The 16,807-nt window shown below is 43.1% G+C and overlaps 1 protein-coding gene across 1 annotated transcript in view; it reads left to right on the top strand.

Annotated features, from left to right (window-relative positions):
* The first annotated feature begins 6,386 nt into the window (after positions 1-6,386).
* The window catches only part of MPPED2 (metallophosphoesterase domain containing 2), a 167,728-nt gene continuing 157,307 nt past the window's right edge, over positions 6,387-16,807 (top strand). The window contains exon 1 of the mRNA XM_047072506.1: positions 6,387-6,514. Coding sequence (XP_046928462.1) covers positions 6,387-6,514 — 128 coding nt within the window. The remainder of the gene's footprint in view (positions 6,515-16,807) is intronic.

Here is a 16,807-nt window from a genome sequence, read left to right as displayed (position 1 = left end):
GCCCTCAGCTCCCTCCTCCTCTTGCAACCCCGGGGCCTCGGGGCGCCAGTGCGGGTTCGAGCGGGCCGGGGCTGCAGGAGGGGCGCGCGAGGGCGCGGGGTCCCGCCGGGGAGCGCGCACGGAGCGGCGCCTCAGCCGCCCTGCTTCCTGGAGCTGTGCTCCTTTGACCCCAGTGGCAGTCCCTGTCACTGCACCGCTCGCGCTCCCTCTGGCTCGCCGCGCCCTCGCTCCCTCTCCTCGCCCCCTCGCTCGCTCTCTCCCCAGATCGAGGCTGCTCCGGTCCTTTCTCCACCCCCCCCTCCCTCTCGTGCCGCGCCCCCAGGTCCCCCGCCCCTGCCCGCGGCGGGACCTCCGGGGTCGAAGGTTCTGGCCCGCCAGCGCCCCTCGTCGCCCCCGCTCGCCCCCCGCGCGCCTCCCGCCGGCTCCGGCCGCTCCGCGATGGATCGCCTGCTCGTTGGGCGCTGAAGGCATCCCCGGGACCCGGAGCGCAGCCCGGGAAAGGTAATCCGCCCCGGGAAGGGAGGCGGAGGGCGGGGGAGGGGGAGGAGGCGGCCGGGCGCCCGGTGCCGCGCGCGAGAGGAAGGGAAAAAAAAATGCACACACAAAGCGGAGCCCGGGTGAGAGGTGCCTTGTCAGAGGCGCGTGCGAGGGGCTCGGAGGCTGCGGACCGCGGCTGCCCCGGTGCTCCTGACATTCGCACAAGCTGGCGCTTCCCGGGCAATTCGGAACCCGAGGAGGGCGTATTTTCTACCCCAGAGCGAAAGCGAATTCTTTTTCAGGAGCTGTCGCCCTCCCACTCCCCATCTCGCCCCTCTGCTCATCTCCCCTCCCCCCTCGCCGCCCCCAGTCCTCAGCCCCCGACCTCCCAGGGTCCCCACCTCCCGCTCCCTTCTTCGCCGGGATTTCCCTGCAGGGGTGAAGGGGGTGTCCGCGAGGGGCATCAGCGAAAGCCAGGCGGCTGGGATGGGGGTGGGGACGAGGACTAGGCGAGCTGTTTACTAGAAAGTCCCGGGGTGATGTGTTCGAACCGCCCCGGCCTAGGCCCGGGTGCATTGTGTTGGCCCGAGCCCCGGGCGCCCGCCGCGGCCCGAGCGAGGTGCGGTGGCCGGGAAGGCGCCGCGCAGCTTTGTGCTGGGTCTGCGCTCCGCGGCCGCCCCCGGGGCCGCCCGCGCGCGCGCCGCTCTCGCGCGGGGCTTTTTCTCACCCTGTCCCCGCGCCCCAACCTCGCTGTCCCCTGCCGCCTCCGGTCTCCACGATCGCCGCCTGCGGAGCGAGTCGGCGACCCGGGCCGGGCGGCGGGGGACGAGCGACGAGAAAAAGTAACCGTTGCCGCCCGGTTTCTTCTCCAGAAAGGCAGGAGTTTCTTTGCCTATTTGCACGGAACAGGGTTATCTTTGTAAAGCCTTTGAATTCCGGGGTTTTGCGGCCTAGGAGGTGAAGGGGCATTTTTTTCTGGAGATTGGGAAGGGAGTTAGAATCCACCAACAAGAAGAGAATTTAAGGATGCCCTGGTGGGGCAGATTTATAGAACATTTACTATCCACCCACCCACCCCCCAGCATACCCCCAAATTAAGTGTAAATGCGGGTCATGAAAAATGTGTAATTGATTTGAGATGCTGCGAACAAACACAAACAGGTCGGGGTGGAAAAAAACAAACAAAACTTTAAGGCAAAGAAAAGATTTCTAAAGAGGGGGGGAAATCCGTAGCCTCCACACCCCCTTCCAACGCTTGCTGGCTCCCTCCCTTCCTTTCTCTGCCGCTCCAGGAAAGCAGCCCGGCAGCGCCGGGGCAGAGAGCAGGGAGGCGGCGGTGACGGCTCCGGGCGCCGGCTCCGCTCTGAGGGTTCGGGGATGCCAATGCGCCCGCGAGGCTGACGTCGGGGGCGTGGGGCTGTGATGCTCGAGCGAGGATGGCGCGGTGTCAGAGCCATTGGCCGCCGGTGGTCATCAATCAATCTGGGGCTGGGGGAGAGAGAGAGAAAGAAAGACAGGCGCCCAGCGGAGCCCAGGGCCGCGAGCGCCAGCTCCAACAGTGCCAGCAGCGGCGGCAGCAGCGGAGGCGACGGTGGTGGCAACGGGGGACTGAGCGAGTAAGGCGAGCTGGTGCTCCAAGAAGGAAGGGGGAGCTGTCGCCCGGAGGAGCCGGCCGTGAGCCGGGAGGGCAGGGCGAGTGTGTGTGTGTGTGTGTGTGTGTGTGTGTGTGTGTGTGTGTGTAGTTGCTGAAGGACACCCTCCCCCCGCAACTGCCCACCCTAGATTTAAAACAAACAAACCAATCCAAAGTAGAGAATTCCGCGCCCCCCGCCCCACCATATATAGGCTCCACGCGTTGCCAGAGGCGCAGGAGAAAAGTCCTGCCCTTTCTCTCCGAAAGAATGTGCCAGGCTGGTGTCCGCAGTGCTGGAGACAAGTTCAGGTGTAAGTGCGGCGGGAGGGAGGGCGCTCTGTGGACAGAGGCACGTGGAACTTTGTGCATCCCTCCCAAAACCCTGGCGGAGACGCCTCTGAGAAGGCTTGTGGGCATCGCTCCGGGATACAGGGATGAGTAACTGGAGGTGGGCATAAAAGAGTAGGGGCGTGAGTTGAGAAAGCGCTCGATCCCTTCGGCAGTGGGAGGAGAGAGCGAAATTTGGCGGAGTTGGAGCAGGCGAGTTCCAAAGTCCGGCCAGGCGGTCGGGCGATCTTCTTAGGGCTAGTGAATAAAAGGAGCATCCTTGTTTAAAGGAGGAAATCACGGGCTCCTTTCTCATAGGCTGTGCGGTGCGGGCTCCGGTAGAGAGGTCATGAGTTGTTGCTTTGAAACTTTTGGTAAATTGGACTTCTGGTGTCTAGGAGGTGGAGACAGTTATTTAATTCCCCAGCTTTTAATCCTTTCATTGCCAGCCGACTTTAAAAGGTTTTCCAACTAGATTCCTGAAAAAGAACATTTCAAGTTGCACAGCTTAAGGGACCCAGACGTGATTGCTGTCTAGGAAATGCAAAATGAGCCCACATGATTTCTTTTTTTTTTTTTAAGGAGAAAATCAAACTAGCACCAACCAACATGAATGTTTGGCAGTGTCAGTCCCTTTTAGATTTTTCTTTAGGATTCCTGGCATTTAGTACCAGGTTCTTTTGTTTTGTGGAGTAAATGTGCTGAAGTATAAAATGAAAATTAAGAAAAAAAAAGAATACTGCTCTCTTTAGATATTATATGTAAAAAGTGATGTATGTGTAAGGAGGATGAGATGCTCCAAAATCTGATCATTTGGAAGGTTTTATTGCTTACATATGTGAAGCAAGGTGAATCAGCTTCTGGATAGTTTTAGACAATGTATCATTCTGCTTTGTTTCAAGCTTTTCCCAAATTTCTCAGGTCAAAGGAGGGGCCATTGTCCCCTCTTTCTGAGAGTTTGCTAGGGGAAAAAAAAGTCTTCTGTGTGTTGGTGTTTAATATCTTAAGATATGTTCATTTTGTGATGCGGGTAGGGGTGAACACAATATTTTAAAGAGTACGCCTTTTCTTGACTTGTCTGTAAAGGTTCCTGTGAAAGTTTTGAAGCTCTCTGCCTCAGTCTGACAGTTTCTTCAAAGGACTCCAGATTAAAGAAGGTAGACACTGCAGGTGCACTCTTTCGATAAAACATTTGAAAGGGAACATGGTAAAGATGAATTCAAATGAGATGCCAGCCACCCATTTAGCCCGTCAGAGTTACAGGGGCCTGTGCTTGCTGATGAAAAGATATTCTATTTGTCTTGCTGGGGCAAAGGTGCGAAGAGGTACAGATGTTCACTTGATAGAAAAGGCAATCCTAGTTGGACTTTAGGGTCGAGTGGACTGTTTAGGACTGTGAGTTGATCACCTTCTAAGTTCTCTTCTCTGCTTCAAATGGGAGGGTCTAATGCTAACTACTATAAGTCATTGCCTAGATATTTACATAATAGGTGTGTAAATTTTATTTCTAGGCCGTTTTGCTTAGCTTAATTAGTGAGTTTGCTCCAGAAATATTTAAACTGGTTGTGGCACAGAGTGCAGAGATTGTGACTGAGAGGTCACAGTGGTGTAGACATGAATTTTGTTTCCTTTGCTTCTTAATGCTCTTGTATTTCACACAATAGACATTGATGGCAAGAACATAAGAATTGCCATGTAATTTTTACACCACTCTTTAATTTATGCAAACACTAAGTTCTCGCAGTCTGAAAATGCGTATTTTTTTCCCTCTGTGCTTTGATGGCTAACATTCTTTTTAATGACAGTCATTTCTATAACAGGAAGATGTTTTCATTTGTATTTACTTTTCAGCGTGGCGCAATTATGCAGTTTTGCGCTTCAGTAGTGTCTCGGTACTTTGTGTCTCAAAAGAGAATTACAGTACTTAGAACAGGACTGCAATTTGAAGCAGGTGTTGTGTTTTACTGTTATGCAAAATAACAGTAAAATATAATTGTGGGGGAAATTAAGGAAACAGCTGCAAACTTGGTATGAAAACTGCTACATTATGATTTGTAAGCAGTTCTTCATAGATATCTTGCATCAAAGGAGCAGGGAAAGATTTTAATTTAGTTAATCCTACTGGCCTGGTTGTCTATCATCTGGTGCTTAAAGGACTTCTACCTCCCATGAAGTCAGGAAGAAGAAAGAGAACCCAAAGTGACACTTTGTTTAAAATGCCAGAACACCAGGGATTCATCTTTTGGCAGTGGCCTTGTGCATTAGGAACGAAGGCAAGGTGGGTGTTATTTAGCTTGCTTTGCTAATATGAAGAAGGCAATGATTTGAGTGGAACACTGTGGAATTTCTTAGCCCAGCTAGCATATGGAGGACTACACAACCCCCGGGTTGTAAAATAATAAAATAAATGGCCTATGGCAGGCCATCTGCCTTTTGCTTGATATTTAAGGTGTTTCATGCCAAATTTAAATCTAATCTTATTTTTCTAAATATTTTTTATTTGAGATAGCAGCTAAGATTCCCGGAGCTTAATGGGGCACATGGCAAACATATTCTGATGTGGAGCACTTAAAGTAAGAACGTGGGTTACGCCCAAGTGTTACTCAAGGAGCATGCTCCCCGCTTCTTCTCTATTGCATTGATCAATTGCAACAGCCTCAATGCAGGGATCTGCTCTCTCAATCTTTGCATACCTACTGTAGAAATATACATCCTCATTTGTGAAGCCGGCACAGCAAATAATATACTGACACTTATAAAAATAATAAAAACTAATGGAAATTTTGAAAGAATGAAACCAACTACTGAGAATTATACAGCACCAAGCAAGAATGAGATGGTAGATGTAATGGCTGCCCCCCTTCAGTGTTCTCTTTGGGCTCTTAAGAGGGGCCGTAATGAATGCATCCAGAGTCGTGGTCCAAGCCTAAATGTGTTTAACTTTACCCCACGTGACTGGAGTGTTTAAAGAAATTATATTACATTTAGCAAGAACGATTTGCCTTACCATAAGATTCTTGGCCAGAGTGGAGTACATATGTATACCAGGCGTTGAGCACCTACGTTTATGGGGAACTGCTTGTGAAAGAAAAAATTATGTGTAACATGCACATATTATGTATTATAATTACACACTGGTATCTATTGTAAGTGTAGCATTTTATTTTATTTTATTTTATTTTATTTATTTATTTTATTTTATTTTTTGTGAAAGAGAGAGAGAGCAGGAGTGCTCAGGCTGCACACTGTCAGCACGGAGCCCGACAAAGGGCTCAAACCCACAAACTGTAAGATCCTGACCTGAGCTGAAACCAAGAGTCAGATGCCTAACCGACTAAGCCACCCAGGCGCCCCTATAAGTGCAGCATTTTAAATTTACACTGGTCATTGTGTTATATGACTGTGTTAAGCATTGAAATTTCAAATTATTCTATGACATCAACTCTGTACAGACCAAACATTCCAATTAACAGGGAAGGTTTGGAAGATTCTCCACTTCGAGCACAAACCATTTATAGTTAGACACCATGGCAACTGTGGATATGCCCCTTCCGTAATTCATGTTAAGTGCCATAATTATAATTAAAGAGGAAATCTTAGTTTGAACACCGCTGAAGTGATTTGCTAGCAGCCAGCAGTGTTAGATGGACTGCAGTGTCCACTCTGAAGTACCTGCAGGGTGAGGGTTGGAAAAGGTTGTATCCACGAGGTAACAACACATATTAAGATTTTTCTTGAGCCAATTGCACATCCCGGTGTCCTAGCTGACATTTCTTAAACACCTTCTTTTTCTTTGTTCTCATTTTATAATTTTTTTTTTTTTTTCAGAAACGCACAGTGGTATTGATGTGTAGATCCTTGGGTTCAGCGGTTGGCTGAAACACACCATGCCTGCTTCCATCCTTTGCTCCGGAAAGTTGTGAATTGCTCATGCCTATAGGGAGGAAGGATGGCTCATGGGATTCCTTCTCAAGGCAAAGTTACCATAACGGTGGATGAGTACAGCTCAAACCCCACCCAGGCATTCACACACTACAACATCAACCAGAGCAGATTCCAGCCGCCACATGTACATATGTAAGTATCACTCGTGAACCAAAAAAAAATTATCAGTCAAGAAAATAGAAGTAAAATAAGAAAGTCACTAATGACTTCTGTCAGGGAGAATAAAAGTTATGTGATTCGTAAAACAGATTGGTATCTGTGGTTCCAAGTACAGCTCAGAGGAATACTCTACATCTGTGTAACCTTTTCAGTTTTCAGAGGACTTTCAACCATAATTTGACTTGAGATCGTCAGATCTAAGGGGTGGTGGTTGGTTGCCCACATTTTGTGGACAACAGAGAGGTTAAGGTATTTGCCTACTGCCACACAGTGACTTTTGGCAGAGTCTTCTGACCCCTGGTTCAATTTGCTTCACGTTGCATTGTTTGCCTCCATGGTGAAATATTTCTTTAAAATTTCTGTAGTTTTTCCCCCCACACCTCACCCCACTACCCCTTTACATTCAGCTGAGAAATAGGCCTAATTGGGACTAATTGTCCAGCCACTGCTAAATCCATTGTCTTGCCTGTTGCTGGTGGAACGTGTGCTGCATGCTGCAGGACTCCAACAATATGGAGAACAAAGGATTAAGGGACAGTGGAACAGTCGGTTCCAGGAATTGTACTTTTCTCTCGCTCCCTAATACTATTTAAGTCATGTTTCAGTTTTAAACTGTTTAAGGAACAGAGTGTGGGAGAAACCCAGAGGCAAGGGTTTTGCAGCACCTGGTGCATACCAGCTTGTTTCTCTTCCTTTGCTACAGGATGTGCTGGGCTCTCATCAGAAGGGGCAAAAGGTCATCATCTCCCTGGTTTATTCAATGCCTGGTGTTCATTCTCTATTAGACCCTTCCAGTGTCTTAACGTGAGTCTTTCATAGTAGGACTAAACCTCTTTGAAAACCATTGTATAGTCAAGAGAGAAAGGAGGTTAGAGCTCTGTTGACTGTTTTTTCCATTCCTGGCAGAACTGAACTTGGGGCCTAAGTCACAAGCTCTTTTTTTAGCATTTGTTTTATTGGAGCATTTGAAAAATAGTAGGGTCCCCCCTCCCCCCCCCCACACACATACAGAACACATTCACATACCTCTCCCCCCCCCCCTTAGTTTAGAAACACTAGCCAAACAAAAAGATCTTTCTTGACTGCCTGGGTATTAGTGCAAATACTAGGATGTTACTTTGCAAGTATATTCTGTAGAGCCACTCAATTACCTATAATGGGATTTCTGGAAAAAAGAAAAAGAGAAAGAAATCCTTGGAAATGGTTAGTGCTAAACTATCTTTGAAGAATTTTATACTTTCTTTAAATCAGAATATATTCATGATGATGAAGGATTTGTTAACATGATATTAAGGAAAAGTTTTTAAGGTGAATAAGATTTTCCTTTGTTAAAATGGCTTTTCTGAACAATAACTCGGTTCATTTCAAAATTTTCCTTTTATTCTTCTGCTCCTAATGATTTCTTTTTCTTCAAATATGTTATAGAATTTGTGCAAGCTGGACTTAGGATACCTTTAGCTCTGTTCTGCTCGTGTGACATTTTGTATTAAAGAATCACAAAGAACTTTGTGGATTCTGTTCCTTTCAGGCAGAAGAAAGTATGTTTTGCCTCCAATTCCTTGGAAGATGCCTGATAGGGAATATCACCTTAAGTCTTTACTCATCCATGACCATAAGATTCTGCTGGTGAACTGTGAATGAACAGAGATATTAAAAAAGCATGCAACCTTAGAACTAATCTGCTTAGATCTAGCCATGAGAAATTCCAAGGATCAAATTATACCTTTTTTGAAACTTTTTTTCACTTGCGAAATGGGTTTTGTAGTTGTAGCCTGGATAGCTGTGTAGCCCTTTTACTGGACATCCCACCTTGGAATAGAGGACACTTGCCTTTTCACCTTTATCACCTGCTGAGGGCATCCCACCTGAACCCTTTGTTCCAGCCATATAAGTTGCTTCACGGTCACCTGAGCACACCTTGGGCCTCTCCTTCTTGGTGCCATTGCTTTCATCGCTTCTCATGGCTGAGACACTCACATTTATGTTCTGCTCATCAAATACCTCGAGCCAGTTCAGGCCTCTCTGCATCTGTAAAACCTCTTTTATGTCTCCTAGTCCATACTGACTGTGCCCCCCCTTCCCAACACAACATCCCTGGTCGTTATTTCAGCCCATATCACCTGCATCATTATCTCTGTCTCCCTTATTCGTTTCCTAAAAGCAATGATTGAGAGCGTGTAACAGTTGTTCAGAAACACTGATTGATGGGTTGATTGAGCGATCCATTGATTTGACTGTGCATTGAGATGAGATATTGTGACTTAGATTTGGAGCTTTTCATTGGAATTTTTCTGTTCTTTCTTAACATTTTGAGTGTTTGTACGAAGGTGTGAGTGTACGTGAAGCTGCTGGCTCACTTTTTCCTTGGCTTGACTTTTCCTTGCTTGGTGCCCTAGCACAGTCTAGGCATGCAGGTCTCTTGGGTACATGTGATCGTGTTACATTTCTTTTATATTAAAAAAGTGGGCTTATTCTAAATAGAAACTTATATTGTTTGGAAAATATCCATAAAATACTTAGTCTAAAATTCCTTCATTTTTTCTGAAATTTTCAACATGTCATGGCAGAGGCTTGTTCCTTTTCCCCGAAGATACTTTGTCTTTTCCACTTGAATAGTTGTTGATTATTTTGCATGGGATCCTTAAAATGTTTCCTTTCCTTTTTCATTTGCAACTGAGGTCCATGAAGACCTGTAATGGATCACCTGAATTGGAATTCCAATTCTGGTCCCTTAAATGGTCTGTTGTTTTCTTTCACACAAACTATGGGTTTTTTTTTTTTTTTTTTTTTGGCCTTAATTAAGGAATCTCTCACTTCCCATTTAATTCAGGTAGTCTGACGTCAATTTTGTGACCCACCCTTGGCAATTTAGTTTTCTTCTCCATGCCTCAGTTTACTCATCTGTACACATTTGCACTAAATGATAGCTATGGATCTTTTTAGCTCTGACATACTGAGATTAAGATTGCTGTTAACACAACATTTATTTGCAAGGGGTTGCTATAGGGGGGATACATAAGACTTGTTTCCCATCTCCATCAAGATCATCACTGATTTCAAAGCTATTGTTTCAAGTGACTTGAGGAGATTTACTACTTGGTCTTGATTTGGTTTCTCCTGTGAGTTCTGACGAGGCTGTCACCAAGCTTTCTAAGAACCACTGGCCTGCATCTCTGCCTGTGACATAGGGAAGATTTTTTTTTTTTTAATTGAAGTATAGTTGACACACAATGTTACATTCGTTTCAGGTGTACAACATACTGATTTGACAACTCTATACCTTATGCTATGCTCACCACAAGTGTAGCTACCATCTGTTACTGTACAATACTATTACAACACCATTGACTATGTTTCCTGTGCTCTACTTTCATCCCCATGACTTATTCATTCCATAACTGGAAGCCTGGATCTCCCACTCACCTGCACCCGTTTTGCCCATCCCCCACCCCTCTCCCTTCTGGCAACCATCAGTTTATTCTTTATATTTCTGGGTCTGTTTCTGCTTTTGTTTATGATTTTGTTTTGCTTTTTAGAGTCCCTCCCTCTCCCTCTCTCTCTCTCTCTCTCTATATATATATATACATGTATACATATATATATATACATGTATATATATATATGAAATCGTATGGTATTTGTCTTTCTCTGTCTGACTTAGTATACTTAGCGTAATACCTCTAGGTCCGTCTGTGCTTTTTGCAAATGGTAATATCTCAAGGAAGATTTTTTTAAAGAAAGCAATCCTATGTGACCTTGGGAAAGAATATTAAAGTACAGCTAGAGTTGACAGGGCAGAATTTAGCCAAGAATTTGTGTGCCCCTCTTACTCAGATTCTTGAATGTAGTATTAGATGTGATGATTGAAAACCAACAATTAACAGAACTTCATTTTTCTACAATCCCTCCATTATTTTCTTCAATCCCACACATCCCTACAATTCCTCAACATCCCAGGCAGAATGTTGAGAAAATCATTCAGTATTTAGTATTTTTAATGTTGGTGGGAGGAGGCACTGAAGGAACCAATGTAGGTTTGAAAGCATCATAAGAATTTTGTATATTTTTAATTATCTGAGGCCCAATAAGATATTATAAAACTTTTTTAGGAGGGTATTCAGCCATCTCAGCTTTTGCACTGAAAGTCCTGTATTTTGGGAGACCCGTTAGTGCTGTGCTAACCAGGAGGGTTGGTCACCCTACTGAGGTTAATTCTTCACCTTTGTCTTTAAGGCTTGGTTGCTAGGAAGCTCACATCATATTTTATTTTCAGTTTTAGTCACTTTGCGTGTCTTTGTCTTCAGTTGTCAACACCCCTGGAATATCACTCTGCTCATGTTCTTTTACACTTGTTTTTGGGAGGCAGCGTAGTATGGTGTTTGACATCTCTAGTGGAATATGATTGTTAGATTTAAAACCTGGTTTGCACCACTTACTAGCTGTGTAACCAACTGTGGGCAAATGTATTAAGTTCTCTGTGTTTTCTTTTTCCATTTGTGAAATGTGGATGATAAAAATAGTGCCTACTCAAAAGGTTGCTGTGAAGGTTAAAGCAGTTATTACTTGTGAAATTCCTAGAGGAGTTCTTAGTACATAGTTAATACTCATTATTTGTTTAGCTGTTTTTACTGATTGTTTTACTGAGTCTGCATTTTTTTGTTCTAAGCTGTCTCAATTCATTTTGAAAATCAGTGGAGTAAAAATAAGTGAATAAATAAGAAAGTCACTGGTAAGTTTTGTCCTATCTTCCTCAAGGAATCATTCCCAGCAAACTTTTCTGAATGGGATATTTGGCTATCAGGGTTGGCAGGTGTTCTGACTTCTTGGTGCCTGTCAGGGTTATACACAACCTAGGATTACCTCACTTAACTTCCAGTTACTCCTTGGGAGTGACAGTCGTAAGGGGAGAAGGAATCCAGTGAACTGAGTGTTGCCTAGTTATTCTATGTGAAATCACTGTGGCCTTCTTCCTCTTTGCCTGTTCTCAGGTTCTTGTACCCTCATCAATGTCTTAGGCTCCTCACCTATGGTTGTGGTTAACACAGGAGCATCAAGAATTAACTATAATCAGGATTGAGTGCAAAGGGCCAGAGCTTTGGCTAGGGAATGAAGACAATGTTCACATAATAGCTGAGGATGTGGTCTGAGATCAGAAATCTATATACAAGTGTTGATCCTGCCAGTTACTAGTTTGGTGAGTGATGATGGACAAATGACTGAGTCTTGTTGTCTGCAAAATGGGTCGAACGACCCTTTAAGACAGTTGTGAATATTAAGTGCGATAAAGCATATGACATATAGTGCCTGAAAGATAACAATGGATAACTAGATGCTGTGATAATATTTATGATCTTGTCTGTATGGTCTTGTGTCAAACTGGTGAACATGAGATACGCTTTAACATCTTCCTTTCCGAAGATCCTTGGTTGTATAAAATCTGACAAGCCCAACTTGTGTTCTTTTTGCTATATTGCATTGTATAGTACTTGTCAGTATTTGTTTGGACGTTGTGAGTCAAAAATGACCTGAAGCTTTTAGGGTATCTTGGTGATTCCATTCTCAATTCTTATAGGATTTTGTTTGTTTGTGTGATCTGAAGTTCCATGTTTTGTGGTGGGAAGTAACTGTTTATTTTAGGTCCATGTTAGGCATCCTTAGATGCAAAAACAAAGTTATAGGAGGGAATTATGAAACGGTGCCTTTTGGTTAAAAAAAATGTACAAGTATGTAGAAAGGAACACCAGTGTTACTGGTGATTATTTAGGGAATGAATTGGGGGAGGGAGTAGTGGGTAAAGACCTTTCGCTTTTTATTTTATATGCTTGTATGTGGTTTGACTCATTTTTATAACAACGATGTAATGCTTTTTTGAGAAAAACATTTTTTTAAGAATGATAAAAATGTAATGTGTCTACAGGTCCTTCTGCTTTGTCTGCCAGATTTGCACTAAAAGCTGACACAAATGTAAATCTTCTACTTTCTTTGGGTCCACCTTCTTTGAGTGGCACTTGCTTTATTTTATGTTATAATCAAGGAATTGACCAAAGGCTGTTTATTTGTTCAGTATGATTCAACTTGCACATGTGTGGGAAGGTGGGGGCAGGTGTCAAAGATGCCGCCTCCTTTTTCATCCTATACCTGAAGGGAAGTTTGTCTAGTATTTTCAGGTTCACTTTTGTAAAGAAATAGCTTGCAGTAGTGGACTACTTGATAGTACTTCAGGGAACTTATATGGTAGTCCTGCCTTGGTCACTAATTAAATCTATGGTCATATAGTACATTGGGCTTCTCTTAATTTCAGGACTTGATGCCCTTTGGCGTCATTGTCTCCTACTCTGGTCTGGCAGCTTCAGATTTCTTCTGTTTCTTTTCTTTAGGTCTGTTTGGAATTAAGAACATAAATCCCTCATCATTAGTAGTATTCTGTAGGAAAAGGATATAATAGTGAGGCATCATGGGGATATGGTGGAGAGGGAGAAGAGACATGACCCCCTAACACTCACCCCAGAGGAAGAGTATTATCAGTGAATGAATGAATGTCTGGGGCTCTGTGAAACTGTACTTGACTAACAAGGTAGAAATTCATCCTTTGCTCTGGAGCTGGGCTGCATTAGCTGTTTGAAAAAAAAAAATTCTAAACATTTTTTTCTCATGGTAAGCCACTCGTTCTCATTAGAGATTTATCACTGGCCTGCACATTAGCATGGCCATAATTTTTGTTAATGTTTTCAATCTGAAATTCATCGTGGAGATGCTGAATGGCCCTTTTCGTTTGCACTCCTATGTAAACACAGAGTATTTTTCTTTTCCTCTCTCATTTCTTTTCAAAAATAAGTTCTTTTTCTTATATACTCCCTGAGGGTACTGGTCTTGTGGTCCGTGACAGTTTGACTTCATTTTAGAGCTAACTTTTTTCTTGTTCTGTAGATTTCTTTGTTTGCATTCAAGCATTAAAAAGGCAACCTAAAATTAGATAGTTTTTTTTTTTTTTGTCCATATGGATTTGTTCTTAGAACCTGGTTGTATGTTGTATAACTAGGTAGTATTTTTTGTATGTTTTTTGGTTTCTTGACTTTCGGGGAGGGTAAAGAATTTTGACAAAGTCGATCCCATCTACTTGGTTTTTAAATTCTGAAATACTTCCATTTATAGAGATAAAGAAAGATTCAAAGGGAAAGTGTGGCCACAATGGATAGACACATCCTGAAACTGGGAAACCACCAGATCACCTCTCTTTACGGATTGAATCTGTCTCCTGCTCTAAGTACAGGTTTTGTTATTTATTTTTTTTTAAACTTCCTTCATGGAGATGTTTTGAGACAAGCATACAAAATGGCTAACCAGGAAGTTATGCAATAGGGAGTCTGTATTTGAGACATATTTAATTTTAATTCTGAGATTTTAGAGCTTATGACTGTGTAGATTTCAAGATATCGAAGCAAAACCAATGTCACTGAATCTACCATGTGTTGTATAGCGAATTCTAGGTCATTCTGAATTATTTCTAAAAAGGAAAATGAGCTTGCTGCGTCTCCAAAGATCTGTTCATCAGCTTGTTTTTCTTCCTTTTCAGTTTTTCTTCAGCTCTGTTCTTCCATATTTTATTCCCTTTTAGACTTCCACTGCCTGCTGCAAACTAGATGTTTCAGTAGCCATCCTGGCATGATTGGACTGTTATTTCACTATCAGTATGGACAAAACCACCACCCTTTTGCAGACCACCATGTTAGTCTGCCTTTTTTTTTTCTTTAATGCAGAAGTACACTTGGAGGCTTTGTGTAGAAACACTAACTCTGCAAAGAGGAAACTCTGTTGGATTTATTGGCCCTTGCAGTATTTGGGTCTGCATATTTTTATTCTATTTTGCTTTGAAGGTTTTTTTTTCCTTCAATTTCTGTCCCTGTAGAAGGGTAAAATGTACATAAGAAAATGCATTTTTGCAGGCTTTTCGTATTTTCTTCTTTTACCACAAATCAAGAATATAAGCCCCTCTAGTGGGTTTAAATTTTTGTGCAGTTTTATATTAAGTAGTAAAGCTCTTGACAGCAGTTGAAAAAAGAAAAGAGAAAGAAAAGCTAGTGCCATTAATAAAGCAAACAGGTAAATGTTCAGTACTTGATATTATTGAACTTTAAAATTCCAAGTGAGAATTAAACCATTCTTGGTTCCTCTTTTGGTAGTGGCTTCCTTGAAAGATTGCCGTGACACAGACTGTACTCAAGCCCATTTATGTCTTTGTGCAGAGAGCCTCTGAAACCTTCCAGCTCAAAGATTTGATAATTCTTGGATTGGAAAAATATCTTTTCCCATCTTGCGGTGGGCTATTTTGGCATTTATACTGATTGGCTAAGAAAAGTGGCTTACTTGTGGTATTTGGTTTTAGGTATTTGGGCCACAGACCAAGTTTCAAACCGTTTACATATTGCACACTTAGTTTAAAATGTGTTTTGCACAAAGACTTGAAACCGAAATCAAGAAAAAAATTAAGTCTTCCACCAGCTAAGCATGTTTCCTTAATTTCCTGATTTAGCCTTTTGCTATGACATAGACAGTATACTAGCTCTATTTTAGTTCTGAGTTTTGGAACATACTCCTCTTTTTGTTTCATTTTGCTCTGCCTTAGGACTTCAAAGATAACTACAGAAGCCGATCAGACTGTATTAGATACTTTCTTTTTGAAATCACAAATATACCCATTGCCCTTGGTCTTTCCTTATATTTAACATATTCCATTTTTAAAAATGTTACCAACTTTTGCATACTGGTCCTGCTTGGGTGGGCAAGGAATATAATGAGGAGATGTGTGTTTTATGGAGAAGAGGAGAAATGGGAGTAGGTGTGAAGGAGACAGAGAGAGGGAGGAAGGGAGAGAGAAAGAGACAGACAGACAGACTAGCAGATATATTCATTAGATCATAACTCATTCTTGCAATTATGATGTTCCTGGCCTTGGGCTTGACTGTGATACCAGGAGAGTGTCAGCATCCCTAAACATCAGTCAATAGGGAGATAAGACAAATTGCACCTTTGCTTTCTGGAGTGTGTCTGCCCACCCCACATATGAATGAATCCAGCCCTCGAAAGGATCCGAATGGCAATTTTTGACACATTGACCTGTTTTGATCTCTGAGAGGGAACGATTTGTTAGGTCCTTTTAGGTAAATCAGACTTTAGGTTTGTATTTCAATAGTTTTAGAAAAAAGCCATTTGACAAATAACGAACTATAAACTGGCTTTTGAGAAATCTAAGAATATCTGAAATTGCGATTTCCCAAGGTTGGCCGTCTGTTAGTATCTTAGGAGACTTACCATATGTTGTGCTCAGATTCTGACTTTTACAGGTTAACTTGTTTTCAGTTTGTTCTTAACCCTCACATTGTGGGCACAACTGGTAATATTGAAACCTATTTTGACTCCACAGATTTAAAGAAAAGAAGATGGGGAGGGCAGATGTTTGGGAAGAACAAGCGAGGAAGGAGGTGTTAACTCCTATAGGATTTTAAGCCCTCATTTTTCCATCATGCCGTTGAAAGAAGCATCTAATGTTTTCCCCATGTGAAATATAAAGGCCTGGGTATCTGTTCGGTGCAGTGGAGTGAGCCCCGTCCTACCCCCACGCCCGTGACACTCCTGAGAATTCGGAAGGGGAATAATAACCCTGTGGGAGGTTGTTTGCTCCACATTGTGCCCCTTGGTGGTGGATGCCTCGTCTGTTTTGCATCTCTCCATCTCGACCCCTCCGCGTTAATGGCAGCCGGCACGCTCCACTGTTTATCTTGGAATTTGATACCATCATCTTGGCAACCAAACTGGGACCTTTACTGCTCAGATTGTTTGTCATTTGTTGTTAATTATCTGTTACCATAAATTCTGCACTTTGAGGAAAAAGGGAATGTTTTGAAATATTTCCTCCAACATGTGAATGGAACTTCATTTTCTGTGGACAAAAGAGGGGGGGAAATCAACCCTTTGGGGAATTGGTTTCAGGGAAATCAAATGCCCTGTTTTTTTGAGACAGGCTTGTAGATCCCACTAACGGAGCCAGAATTTGCAGAGAAAGAACCTTTGCAATTTAGCAATGATCTCTGGTTGTGAGAGGTAGCCCCCTTTTAAGGAAAAAAATAATTTAACTTTACATGAGGGGCTTTGCTTTTATCACAGTCTCTTTGCGCCATAATTGTATTTTGCGTGTGCGAGAGCCCGTTCCCCACAGTCGGTTCCTTCCTTTCAAAGGTTATTAAGACAAAGCAGTCCAGAGTGAAAAGT

This window comes from Lynx rufus, unplaced genomic scaffold (assembly GCF_022079265.1).
Source record: "Lynx rufus isolate CCGP_SWC_20201006 ecotype Redwood Valley unplaced genomic scaffold, mLynRuf1.p SCAF_9, whole genome shotgun sequence".
Lineage (NCBI taxonomy): Eukaryota > Metazoa > Chordata > Mammalia > Carnivora > Felidae > Lynx > Lynx rufus.
The sequence above is the reverse complement of the archived record's forward strand: the minus strand, read 5'-3'. Positions and strand labels throughout refer to the sequence as shown.